At 32.2% G+C, this 13392-nt stretch overlaps 1 protein-coding gene across 1 annotated transcript; it reads left to right on the forward strand.

Moving 5' to 3' along the window:
• Positions 1 to 1478: 1478 nt before the first annotated feature.
• On the forward strand, positions 1479 to 12988 carry LOC114334438 (facilitated trehalose transporter Tret1-2 homolog). Its single transcript, XM_028284478.2, has 2 exons — positions 1479 to 2032; positions 11633 to 12988. Exons 1-2 carry the CDS (start codon positions 1882 to 1884, stop codon positions 12976 to 12978), a joined length of 1497 nt encoding a protein of 498 aa, XP_028140279.2. The 5' UTR covers positions 1479 to 1881; the 3' UTR covers positions 12979 to 12988.
• The last annotated feature ends 404 nt before the right edge of the window (positions 12989 to 13392 follow it).

Here is a 13392-nt window from a genome sequence, read left to right on the forward strand (position 1 = left end):
TATTCCTATTACGTGTTACCATTGCATATACCTAAAGTTACGTAGAAAAAAGTTACAGAACAATATTTTCGAAATAACAAGGAAAATTGCCCAAAATTGCTGTGAGTGGCGAACTTTGAAAAATCATATTTCGAAAACTATAAATCCTAATTACCTCTACTAAACAACATTTTAAAGAAGAAATATGTAGGTTTTTTTTCTGTAAAGCAATGTCTATACCTATATCCTCGTGGACAAAAGTTATGGGACAAAAAACAAAATTTATTTCTTTTGGGTTTCTTTGTGCTTTTCTTTTGAATATATTTTTGTAAAAAAAGTATCATTGACTTTAAAAAGTGATGTTTAGATAGGAAATTTAACCAGGAACAATTTTTATGTAGATATGTTTGTACCAAAAGTGCATAGAACTCACCCTAATGTAACCTGTGCCCAGGGACTAATTCACCCATTTCTCAAAAACGCACCCCTTTAAATGGTAGCACTCCGCGGTTTTTTCATATATAGATGTCCATTGACCATATGAAATAATAAAACCCCGTTAACGTTGTAGTTCCTTTTAGCTATCTTATTTTGAATATAATCAATAGCCTATAGGCAGACATACTGTATAACTTTTTTATTATCAGTTTTACGAAAAAAGTTATTCCTTATAAAATTCTTTGCCTCGTATAGAATCTAAGATGCAAGATATAAAATTTTATTAATTTTATACGAGGTATGTCAAAAATATGAATTTCGCTCAAGAGTAAAATACCTTTATATTTCAAAATATCGACAATTTTAAAAAAAGTTGTTTGTAAATTAAAAACTATGTTTGAATATTTAATTACATCTTTCTAATTGAAATATTGTAAACTATAAAGGTACTTAACTCTTAAGCGAAATTCATATTTTTTTACATACCTCGTAGAAAATTGAAAAAGTTTGATATCTGATGGTTGCATCTTAGATTCTAGACCAGGTAGAGCATTTTTTGATGCATAACTTTTTCCGTAAAATTGATAATAAAATAGTTATCATAATTTATTGTAATAATAAAATGATGTTGGGTATCCGTAATTTGGGAAAAAATTTCATTTTTTTTTCAATTAGAAATATGTAATTGCATATTAAAACATAGTCTTTAATTCCAAACAACCTTGCATTATAACAATTTTTGATTTTCTGAAATATAAAAGTACTTTACGTACTCGTTAACGAAGTTCATATTTTTGACATACCAAGTCCAACATTTTCGTCCAATTGTTTTCCTTTGGTAAATCAGTGATTTTACCAAGTCATCCTTTTTAAAGCAAAAATATTAAGATAAAAACTCCCATTGTCTGATATCCGTACGCAAATAAGTATTTTGCAAATACCAAAAAAATGTATGTAATACCTACGCTACATTCACATGCAAAATGCAGTAGAAGTAAACAAACCGAGACACGTTAACTGTTACAAGAGGCACTCCTGAATCATGATTTAAAATGTGTATACATTGTAAATCACATATGATGATTTACAAATTTTATACATTGTAAATCATGATTCAGGAGTGCTCCTTGTAACAGTTAACGGGTCTCGGTTTGTTTACTCCTTTCATCTTGATTATGAATGTAGAATACATTATATTACACTGTGGAAGAATGTACCTATCCATATGTACTAAAAACTAGTTAAAAAATTATCACAAGCTAAAAACTTAATTTTGCTTTTCTTACAAATCTTAAAAAGCTCAAACACAAGTTGTTAATCTCTCTTTCAATATTTATGGATTTATGAGAGAAATATCGTCCTAAAAATATACTGATTAAACAGTTTGTCAAAACTAGCAGTGAGTGAGGTTCTGGTGTGACGAGCACTTTTTGAACAAATTTTTGAATATAACACAGATCGGTCATGACCATCGCTGAGCCCAGTGAAAGACATGGGGTGGAATATGTGCCTTACAATACGCAAAATACAGAAAAGAATAACCTCGTCCAACTAAAGCCTCAAAACCAAGGCGCTAAATCGGACACACCTTTCTTAATGATGACAATTCTTTCAGGTAATTATAGCATTCATTATTTATCCTTGATATGTTACTTTCCTCTCTCCAAGTGCTTCTGTTACTGCGTTAATTATTTTATTTTTCACTTTTCCCAGCTTTCGTCGTCATCGGTTTCTAATACATATTTCATTCTCATCAAACTTGTCTTAGGGAAAAGTCGCCTATGATGGCATAGTGAGTGTAATTTGGAACGCAGTCCACTTATTCTGAAAACTGATGTATTAGTGTATAATAGATAGTCGGTTTGTAGTTTCATATAAAGTTTGTGGTGCCCTGATACTTTTTGTGAGAATAGTAGTCGAGGAAATGAAGCATTTTGGCTCGTAATTTTTTCGTCCAGGATGGATTTACTTGAAATTTTCACAGAAGGTAGGAAATAGTCCAAGGATCATTTTCTATATCGTGCTGCTGTACGCTAAAACCTTGGGGGTAGTTGCCACCCCATCTCGGGGGTGGGAATTTTTTGTTACATTTTAACCATATAATTAATTATTTATATTTAACCATATAAATCGATGTAAAGATAATTTTAAGAAAAAATTGTTTTTTACATTTTTTTCGTAAAACTAATATTTTTCGAGTTATTCGTGGTTGAAAGTAACAGTTTTTCGACGGAAAAATCGACTTTTTTAGAGGGTTTTTTGAGAATAACTCGAAAAATATGTATATAATCAGAAAGACTGTAGGTATCAAAATTGTATCTTTTAGTAAAACAAACGAAACTGTTTTTCTATAATATTTTACGACCAATACAAACCGAGATACGGCATGTTAAAGGTTGGCTTTTTTCGTCAAATGCATAATTTGAAATAATCAAAGCCAAATAACGGGAAAACTTTGCATTTTTCCAGGAAAACTTACATGATGTTTTTTCAAGCATACAATAAGATCTAAAAAAAATAATAAAAAAATTCTAGCATAAAAATTGAGCAACTTATGATTAAAAAAAAGTCGGTACCTGTTTTTTTCTACGAAAAAAACAGTGAAAACAACCCCCTAACTATCCTTGTAACTAAAAATTGGTCTTTGCCTTTCTGTAATTTCTTTTATATTTATATTATCAATACACCCAAGAAGTTTGACTTATTTGAAAGGGCTAATTTTAGAAAAATTGGAGTTTAAAGAAAAATTGATTTTTTTGCAATTTTGCATTTTTATTATTTTCTTTAAAATATATCCGAAAATACTAGAGATACGAGAAAATTTATAGATTACTAAATTATAGCTTTTTTAATAGCTAAAATTTTTTATGCATAGATTTTCATTACTGTGAACGGTTAACGAGATATAGCTGTTTAAAACATCTATTTACGAGCGAACATCCCCTTATTCGAGCCCTTTAAACCCACCTCAATTAAAAATTAAGTGATCTTACGGAATTTAATGTACACAGTATTATTACTCTTCAAAAAGCCTACAAAACTATTATCGAAAAAACTTTTTATCGCCAAAAATGACGGAGCTATGTTTATAAAACTAAATTTTTTTTCGAAAAATTCGAATAGTCCCCTTTTAGAGCATTTTCAATGTACCTACAGTCGGAAAAATGAAAGAATACCCATGAACGAACATATAAAACACGCTGTGTTTTCCTGTCACAATGTCACAAAGAAAATTGTCCAAGGCAAGTAAATGTAACAATAATTATTACATGTACTTGCGCTGGCCAATTTTTTGTGTGACACGGTGACAGGAAAATACAGCGTGTTTTATATGTTCGTTCATGGGTATTCTTTCATTTTTCCTACTGTATATAATAACACAGAGCCGGTTCGTATACTGGATGACTAAAAAACTATTTGTATGTGTATTTTTATATATTTGTAAATTCGTATTTTTGTGTAAATAAATGTTTTTGTAATTCTTTTATTCTACTTTTTTTTCTGTATAGTTCTATTTATGTCTACTTATAAAAATTGCAATGGTATTAAGGGTGGCTTTTAAGGGTTGAAATATTATGATATTATATCCCAAAGCATAAAACAATCATTATTTAACCAGTTAAAACCAAATTTTACCTGTATTAAAGTTTATGTTGTTTTTATATAATTTTTGAAAATAAAGGTAGTTTACACCCCTAAAAATAATCAACGCCCTTGAGCATGATATAGAATATAAAGTACAGGGTAAGATGATCCTAACCCCAAATTTTTATGTAAATTGATGCAAGCCGAAATTATTCTTTTAGGATAAGTAAACTTTTCATATATAACTCCAACAAGGGTGGTTTTAAGGGTTGAAATATTGTGATATTATATCTTAAAGCACAAAACAATCATTATGTAACTAGTAAGACGCAAGTGTTGAGAATATTAAAGTTTAAAATGTTATTTTATAATTTTTTACAATTAGGGGTGGTTTTCACCCTTAAAAAACTAAAAGCGTACAACGGCTCAATATAGAAAATGAACTAGATGGTAAAATGATCCTAATTATAAATTTTTGTACAAATAAAAAATTGCGAGGTTTTGCCATTTTTCCAGCTTCATTTCCTCGACTATAGGAAAATTATACATTTTTCGGCAAGTTCCGTTTAGTCTAGGCTCCAGAGGGGTGACCGTGTCCTTTTCAATTCTGATGGACAAACTCAACGGTTTCTTATGGATTTTTGGCTGCTGATTACGAATTTCGAGGGTGGAATTCGATCCGAGTGGTCAAAAAATTGTTATAAACAATTTAATTGTTTATAAATTGTTTATAAGACTCTGGCTCATAAACTAAAAGAGATAAAAAAGAATGTTTTAAAAAAAATTTGTTCACTAATAAAAAACGAAGGAAAAACCGTTTACTAAACTTAAATCCAACAGTTAGAACTCAAGATATTGTAAAATTAGTGCACAATGCAAATTGCAAATTGCAAAATAAGTATTTTTTGAAGCTTTATCGATCGTAACTCAGCTTCTACGCACGAAAATGAGCCCTAGAGGGTCTCATTTTAAAGCTTCATTCTTAGGTTTCCAAACGAAGTTTGCTAAATTACTTTATCATCATTTGTTTTAAAGTTATGCCCATTTGAATTTATAATTTTCTTAAAAAAAGTGTACATCGATTTGTTTATAAGGGTTTCAAGTAAATTTTAGCTGTACACATTTATACTTTAATTAACAATAATGATAGAAAAACTCAAAAGGAACATTTTGAGCTTTTTAAAATGTTCGTAAGTTTATTTTTGGTGAAGATATCGATATTTTAATGGCGCGCTATGAGGCGCAAAAGCGGCTCACAGTAAAGTATGTAAGTATATTTCGACGCTTTATCGATAGTAACTCGGCTTCTACGCATGCAAATGAGCCAATATGTAATATCCATATAAAAATGAATCGTGTTCTTTTACAGCATCATCATTGCATATAAGACGAGCGTTTATGTTGTGGCGGCATACACACAATTGACGTGCCTTCATGATGTTGCAAAAGAACTAGATCCACTTTATATGGATATTATCTAGATAATTAGACTCTGAAGCCCCAGAAAGTTTTAGTTTTACTGGCCACAAGAATATACTTAGTACCACCATGTAGCTGTAAAAATTGCTCTAAGCACTTATGCAGATGTAAAAAAGCTGAGATTCTCTGTACATCTCGATGCAGATGCATGAAAGATAATGTTTGTAAAAATAGTAGTAATAAATCATATCAACTTACTTTTTAGTTATATTTCTGAAATATTAGTTTTTAATGGTTTTTTTTTCTCATTTAGTACAAAAAATAGGAGACAAAGTAAATAGATTGAAAGGTGATACGAGGTACAGTATGATGATTTAATTATAAAAATTATATGATAAAATTTTATTAGGATCTTCAAAAATGAAAAATGAAGATAACGTATGTATACATAGAAATTATAATTTGCATCGAGAAGTTAGGGCTTGTCCATATGTGGGCGGTTTGTCAACGTCGACTGCGCGGTATACCTGTTTTCCCCTTGTTTTTCTTGGTATTAGGGTGAAACTTCAAAGGCGGCATTAGGGTGAGATCAAGTAAAACAGGTAAACCGCGCAGTTGACATTGGCAAACCGCCCACATGTGGACAAGCCCTTTGCTCGTGAACCTTTACGCGGTGAGTCAATCTCGCGCCTCAGAGCGCGCTATTAAAATATCGATATCTTGGCGAAAAATAAACATACGAACATTTTCTTAAGCTCAAAATGTTCCTTTTGAGTTCGTCTATCATTATTGTTAATTAAGGTATAAATGTTTATAGCTCAAATTTGCTTAAAATCCTTATAAACAAATTATTTACAATTTTTGTAAGAAAATTTTAAATTGAAACGAATATAACTTTAAAACAAATGAAGACAAAGTAATTTAACAAACTTTGTTTGGAATAATATTCATTAAACTTTAAAATGAGACTTCTAAGGCTCATTTGCATGCGTAGAAGCCGAGTTACGATCGATAAAGCTTCGAAAAATACTTATTTTGCAATTTGCATTGTGCACTAATTTTACAATATCTTGAGTTCTAACTTGTGGATTTAGTATACATTTAGTATACATTTAAGTATACATTTAGTATACATAAAGTGTATAGTTTAGTATACATTTTTTTCTTCGTTTTTTATTAGCGAACAAATTTTATTTGAAATATTCTTTTTTATCTCTTTTAGTTTATGAGCCAGAGCCTTATAAACAATTTATAAACAATTAAATTGTTTATAACAATTTTTTGACCACTCGGATCGAATTCCATCCTCGAAATTCGTAATCAGCAGCCAAAAATCCATAAGAAACCGTTGAGTTTGTCCATCAGAATTGAAAAGGACACGGTGACCTCTATTTGGCGCCTAGACTAGTAGTAATATTACACAAATTTAAAATTTAGAATCCAGTACAGTAAATAGAAGAAAAGCTTAAATAACGCCTTGAATATATTTGTTAGACAGGTTATGTTTGTTGTGTGCTTTCTTTGAAGTTATCTTTCGATTTAAGATTTTTTCTCTTCTTTTAATAAAATGCCGATTTTTGCCTATGATGACACACTTCAGGGTATCCAATGATGGCATAGGTATGTCATCATAGAAAGTCCAGAAGAAAAACGTTTATAGGCATCCATTATTCACTCCAAAAATACTAATGATGAAATATCTTCGAAATCTGAAATTAAAATGCCAAAAGCTAATGTGCGTGGACCTTCATTTGTACGAAAAATAAGGACCAGTATTGTAAAATTGTAAACCAGAAAATGAAAAAAAGCGAAAACGTGGGAAGAACGGTATGCTCAATTCTCCTCCAGACCTGATTTGAGCTCAGACAGAAGTAGAAGAAAAAGCAATTTAATAAAGGAAAAATTGCCAAAGAGGGTCACGAAAAAGTTTTCGTGGAAAAATAGCAGTTAAGAAGAAGAAGAACAAGCGGAATTCTGGAATGATCTTAAAGACGACAACCCTGAGGTCGATTGTTTGTATTGTAATGAACTGTATTCCCTATCTAAATCAAAAGAAATATGGATTCGGTGTCAAACATGCCATTCATGGTGCCATGTATAATGCGCGGATGAGGAAAAAAGTAAAACAGTTTATATTATGGCAATTGTGTTTAAAAATAATATTATTTGCTTAATAACCTTTTAGTTAAGTTAGTAGAACATTACGAATTTATTTTTTAATTTTTGTTTTTATTTTTCGTAAACAAACATAAAAAATTAAGTTCATTTTTTTTTAAATTAAATGTTTAGTATAGTATAGTTGATCCAAAAGATGGCATAACCCAGACATCCAAAGTGAAAGTTATCCTTCAACACCAAATTGTTCTATATGGTCCACACAATGTCCAGAAAAAAGTCACACCATTTTGAGCGTCGGGTTTGGGGGGGGGAGAGGGGGGAGAAATCGGTAAATTCGTAGTTTTTTAAGTTTTTCGCCAATATTTCTAAACCTATGCGGTTTAGCATGAACAATCCTCTATACAAAATTGTTCTACATTAAATTTTAAATAAAAAAGGCACTATGCATAATCTTTCTAAAATGAATGGTTCCAAAGTTACGGAGGTAGTATAGTATAACTGGTCCAAAAAAAGGCCTAACCCAAACATCCAAAGTAAAAGTTTTCCTCCAACACCAAAATGTTCTATATGGTCCATACATTGTTCAGTAAAAAGTTACACAATTTTGAGCGTCCGGTTTGGGAGGGAGATGGGAGAGAAGCCGATAAATTAGTAGTTTTTTAAGTTTTTCGTCAATATTTCTAAAACTATGCTTTAGCGTAAACAATGTTATATACAAAAATATTCTACATGAAATTTAAAACAAAAAATGTTGTATACATATATATATATATATATATATATATATATATATATATATATATATATATATATATATATATTTATATATATATTATATATATATATATATATATATATATATATATATATATATATATAATCTTTATCCCTTCTACCCTGAGGTGTAGGGATCTGTTTCTGTTTCTTTTATTCTTTTTTGTTCTTCGTAAATTTCTTCCATATCTTTCTGTTTTCTGTTAGTTTTTTGGCATCGTTCCATGTTGTTCCCCTCTTTTCCAAAATATCCATTATTACTGCATTCCATTGTTTTCTTGGTCTACCACGTTTTTTCCTTTCTATATTTCTGCTTTCCGAGATTCTTTTAACAGGTATATTATCACTCATTCTTTGAAGGTGTCCCCACCAACCCAGCTGTCTTTCTTCTATATAAGTTTCTACTGGTTCTATTTCTAATTCTTCTCTTATTTTTATATTCTTAACTCTATCTCTTCTTGTCACTCCCATTACTCTTCTTAGATATTTCATTTCTATTGCCTGCAATTTACTTTTATCCCTTTTTGTCAATACCCACGATTCACATCCATATGTAAGTACACGTCTATACACAGTTTTGTATACACTCATTTTCGTTTTTCTTGTATACATAATTGTTATAAAATCAACGGTTCCAGAGTTACGGAGGGTTAAAAGTCGAGGTTTTCGATACTTTTTATATCTTTTGGGCAATATTTATGATAAAACTATACCAAAAACCCAGACATCCAAAGTGAAAGTTATCCTCCAACATCAAATTGTTCTATATGGTCCACGTAATCACAACTTCAGCAAAAAGTCACACCATTTTGAGCATCGGGTTTGGGGGGGAGAGGGGGGAGAACTCGGTAAATATAAGATATATCGAAAACCTCCACTTTTCACCCTCCGTAACTCTGGAACCGTTGATTTTATAACAATTATGTATGCAACTTTTTTGTTTTAAATTTTATGTATAACATTTTTCTATAGAACATTCCTTACGCTAAAGCATAGTTTTAGAAATATTGACGAAAAACTTTAAAAAAACTACTAATTTACCGACTTCTCCCCCATCTCCCCCCCCAAACCGGACGCTCAAAATGGTTTAACTTTTTACTGAACAATATGTGGACCATATAGAACAATTTGGTGTCGAAGGAAAACTTTTACTTTGGATGTCTGGGTTAAGCCTTTTTTTGGACCAATTATACTATATAACCTCCGTAACTTTGGAACCGTTCATTTTAGAAGGGTTGTGCATAGGGCCTTTTTTATTTCAAATTGAATGTAGAATAGTTTTGTGTAGAAGGTTGTTCATGCTACACCGCTTAGTTTTAGAAATATTGACGAAAAACCTAAAAAACTACGAATTTGCAGATTTATTCCCCCTCTCCCCCCCAAACCCGACGCTCAAAATGGTGTGACTTTTTTCTGAACATTATGTGGACCATATAGAACAATTTGGTGTTGGAGGATAACTTTCACTTTGGATGTCTGAGTTTGGGTCTAACTATACCATACTAGTTGTGCCATCATAGGAAACGTGTGTCACCTATGATGGCATACTTGCTAATTAAAAAAAATTAAAAGCGTGCAAAAAACGTTCAAAATCAATATTATATTGTACAAAACTTAAAATGTAGCTTAAGTTCGAATCACTTGGCACCACAAAACTGCTTAGAAAATTTTAAATACGACTTTTCCCTATAGTCTTCTTCTGTATAAGTATTCCAACAAGACTTCTTTTTCTTCAGATGCAAATCCACTAATGGATGTTAGAGATCACATTTTCCATTAACTCCCTGGTTCTTGCAATGTGTATCAGAGATTGTATGTCGTTAATCCCTGTCCATTACCTTATGTTTCGGAGCCAGGACATTTTCTTGCGTCCTATTCCTCTCTTGCCTTCAATTATTCCAAGAGAGAGACAAAGAAGAAGAGGAAAAAGTTATTTACCTTCATTGTTGTGTCTATTTAAACGGTATCTCATATCTATGCTTCAGAAGAAAGTGTACAGTAGAAAGTAGGTAGGTACACTTGTTACAGTGATGGCAAGCTCATCACTGTAGCAAGTTATCAACTTAAAGTAGATCCTCTGTTTTGAAAATTGAAATAACTGCCCCTGTTTTAAGGGAGCTAGCAAAATTAGAGAACGTATATACATAGATGTTATTGCGAACACACTTTCTTTGTTGCCGAAACACTTTCTCAATATGACAAGAGTGACCCCAGGAATGCCCAGGATAGAATAGCATAATATGTAAGAAGAGAATGGAAATTGCTATGATAAGCTGTTAAAATAGTTTTGTAAGAAATTTTGTATCTGAAGACAGTTTTTACAAAAATATGCAATAATATTCGTTTTTTTGTATAATCGTTCACCAAACTCAGTTAGATTGTTTAACAAAAATAAGTTTTATTGGAATTAACCAAATGTAATGAAAGCAATAGCTCTATACTTCGTCCCACATGGTTCTAGTTTCTACATCTGACATGACCAAATGACCAAACCGTTGCAGTCCTTGTCCTGAATATTTTTGGAGGCCGTAACCACGTAGTTTTTGATCTTGTCCCTTCTATTCTTACCCAACATTCACCGTAACATTTTCACTTACACAATTACCTCCATCTTCTTTTCCCGATCCTCCTAGCGGAGATTTATCGATGTCTGCATCCCAAACCTTCGCACGATAGTTACCTTCCAAATTTTCATCTTCCGCGACGCCGTCGTTAACTTTATTCCTTTATATTTTGTACAGTCCTAAACGTCTAAATTATCTTTATATAGTGCTAGAGTCATGCTCCTCCTCCATGCATGGTGCGTCCTTTCTTCCTCAAATATCCTACTCATCATTTGGCACAATATATCAACCCCTTCCTCTTCTAGGATCCCCCAAATCTCCAAAGGTATTCAAAAAAAAGAGATCAAAAGGATAATATACATCTCAAAAAAAACATGCAAAGGACTTGTCAAACATTAAAGAGTTGATAACATAAAAAGAAGAACAAAATATAAAATTTACAAGACACTGATTACACCAGCCCTAAGATACGGTTCAGTCACTTGGACACTTGTAAAAAGCGATGAGAAGCAACTCCAAGAGAGTGCGAGAAAACAACGCATGCTGAAGACGTTACAACTTTGAATATTGAACTGTCATGCTACTGATGATGACGCTCCTCATGGTATTAGACTTTTTACTCGATTTAAACTTGTATTTCATGTTTAGTTACATATTACCTGTAAGGTAGAAAAAACTCTTTTGAAGTCCATGGCTATGGACCATAAAATATCTAGTTTTTCATTTTACGTAAATAATATTAATTTTCTTTTAAGGTACTATGCTTGCCACTATTACTGGATCCAACATGGTGTGGACATCACCCGTAATCCCAAAAATCACATCAAACATCTCTGATGACAATCCCTTGGGAAGAACGGCAACAACCTACGAAATATCGATGATTGCTGGATTTCCACCATTAGCATCTCTTGCGGGATCTTTATTTCTAGGACAGTTGGCAGAAGTATTCGGAAGAAAAAGGTCTATACTGATCCTAGCTTTGGGGAATATTACATCAGTGGTTTGCTTGGCATTTAGTACTAATGTATATTGCATTGTCGTGTTTCGATGTATAATATTTATGTTTTTTAACGGAGCCATAACTGTGTTACCGGTTTATTTGACAGAAATTTGCGAAGACCACAACAGAGCAAGGTATGGTTGTTTGATGGGCGGTATGCTACCTTTAGGAAGCCTCTTCGGCTACGTAGTGGGCTCATTTTTCACAATCAGAGTATTTACTTTATTAACACTAAGTCCATTATTATTATTTATTTTCTTTTGCGTATGTGCACCCGAGTCTCCAGTCTATTCCCTATCTAGGGGGAGAAGAGAAGAATGTTTAAGCGCTCTTAGAAAGTTAAGAAGCAATAAAAATGACAAAGAAATTGAAAACGATGTGTTACAAATAGAAGAAGCTTTAAAGCTTCGAGCAAGTTCTTCCTCTGGTAATATCTTTAGCTTATTCTCAACAAAAGAAAGAAGGTATGCAACGCTTTTAGCATTCATTCCTCCTATGATACAAGTTCTTTCGGGAGTTGCCGTTTTGGTCCAATTCATGGCACCTATATTTATTGCAGCTGGCACAAAATACAACAGTAATCATCTAGCAATAGTAGCTGGTGCTATAAAGGTTATCAGTTTTATAATCGTTTCCTTTATTGTCGAGAAAACTGGAAGAAGGTCTATGCTTCTGATCTCTACAATAGGATCTTCTATACCACTTTTAATGTTGGGTGGATTTTTTTTCCTCAAGCATATCAATTCCCCATTGGTTGCTTCACTCCAGTGGCTACCTTTGACTAGCATAGTGGCGTTCATGGTAACTTACTCTCTAGGAATTGGTCCAATTCCAATGGCCATCATGGGAGAACTTTTCACTTCAGATGTCAGAGCCGCAGGCGTATCATTTATTATGACGGTGATGGGCACATGTCTGTTTTGTGCCACGACCAGTTTTCCAATCATTAACGAGTTTCTAGGCTTGCACTGGTGTATCTGGATGTACAGCGTGTTTTGTCTAGCTGGGGCAACATTTATTTATTTTATGATTCCGGAAACGAAGGGGAAAACTGTTGTAGAAATACAAGAATATATTAAGAGCTGTGTAAATAAATAAATGTTTCTTTTTCAGTATTTTATTTGTAATATAGAGGGTGTGCCAAAAGAAGCGGGGCGTTCCAATATATTTCGCGAAACGACCGTCGAATCAAAAAACTGAAAAACACTTTTTAAAATGTTTTCAAAAATATATCGAATGACACCAAACACGACTTCCCATTCCACTGAGCGCTCCCAGGAGATGGGGTGGGGGCAACTTTAAAATCTTAAATTGTAACCCCATTTTATTGCAGATTTGGATTTCTTATGCAATATAAATAACTTTTGTTCGAGACATTCTTTCGAATTATGTATTGATAGGTGTCGAGTTATCCTTATATCCTAGGAAAATTTTTGAACTTAATCTAATATTTCAAAATTAAAATTAAAAATACGTCTTCAATATTTTCCAAAAATCTACCGAATGACATCA

Source organism: Diabrotica virgifera, chromosome 8 (genome assembly GCF_917563875.1).
Source record: "Diabrotica virgifera virgifera chromosome 8, PGI_DIABVI_V3a".
Taxonomy (NCBI): domain Eukaryota; kingdom Metazoa; phylum Arthropoda; class Insecta; order Coleoptera; family Chrysomelidae; genus Diabrotica; species Diabrotica virgifera.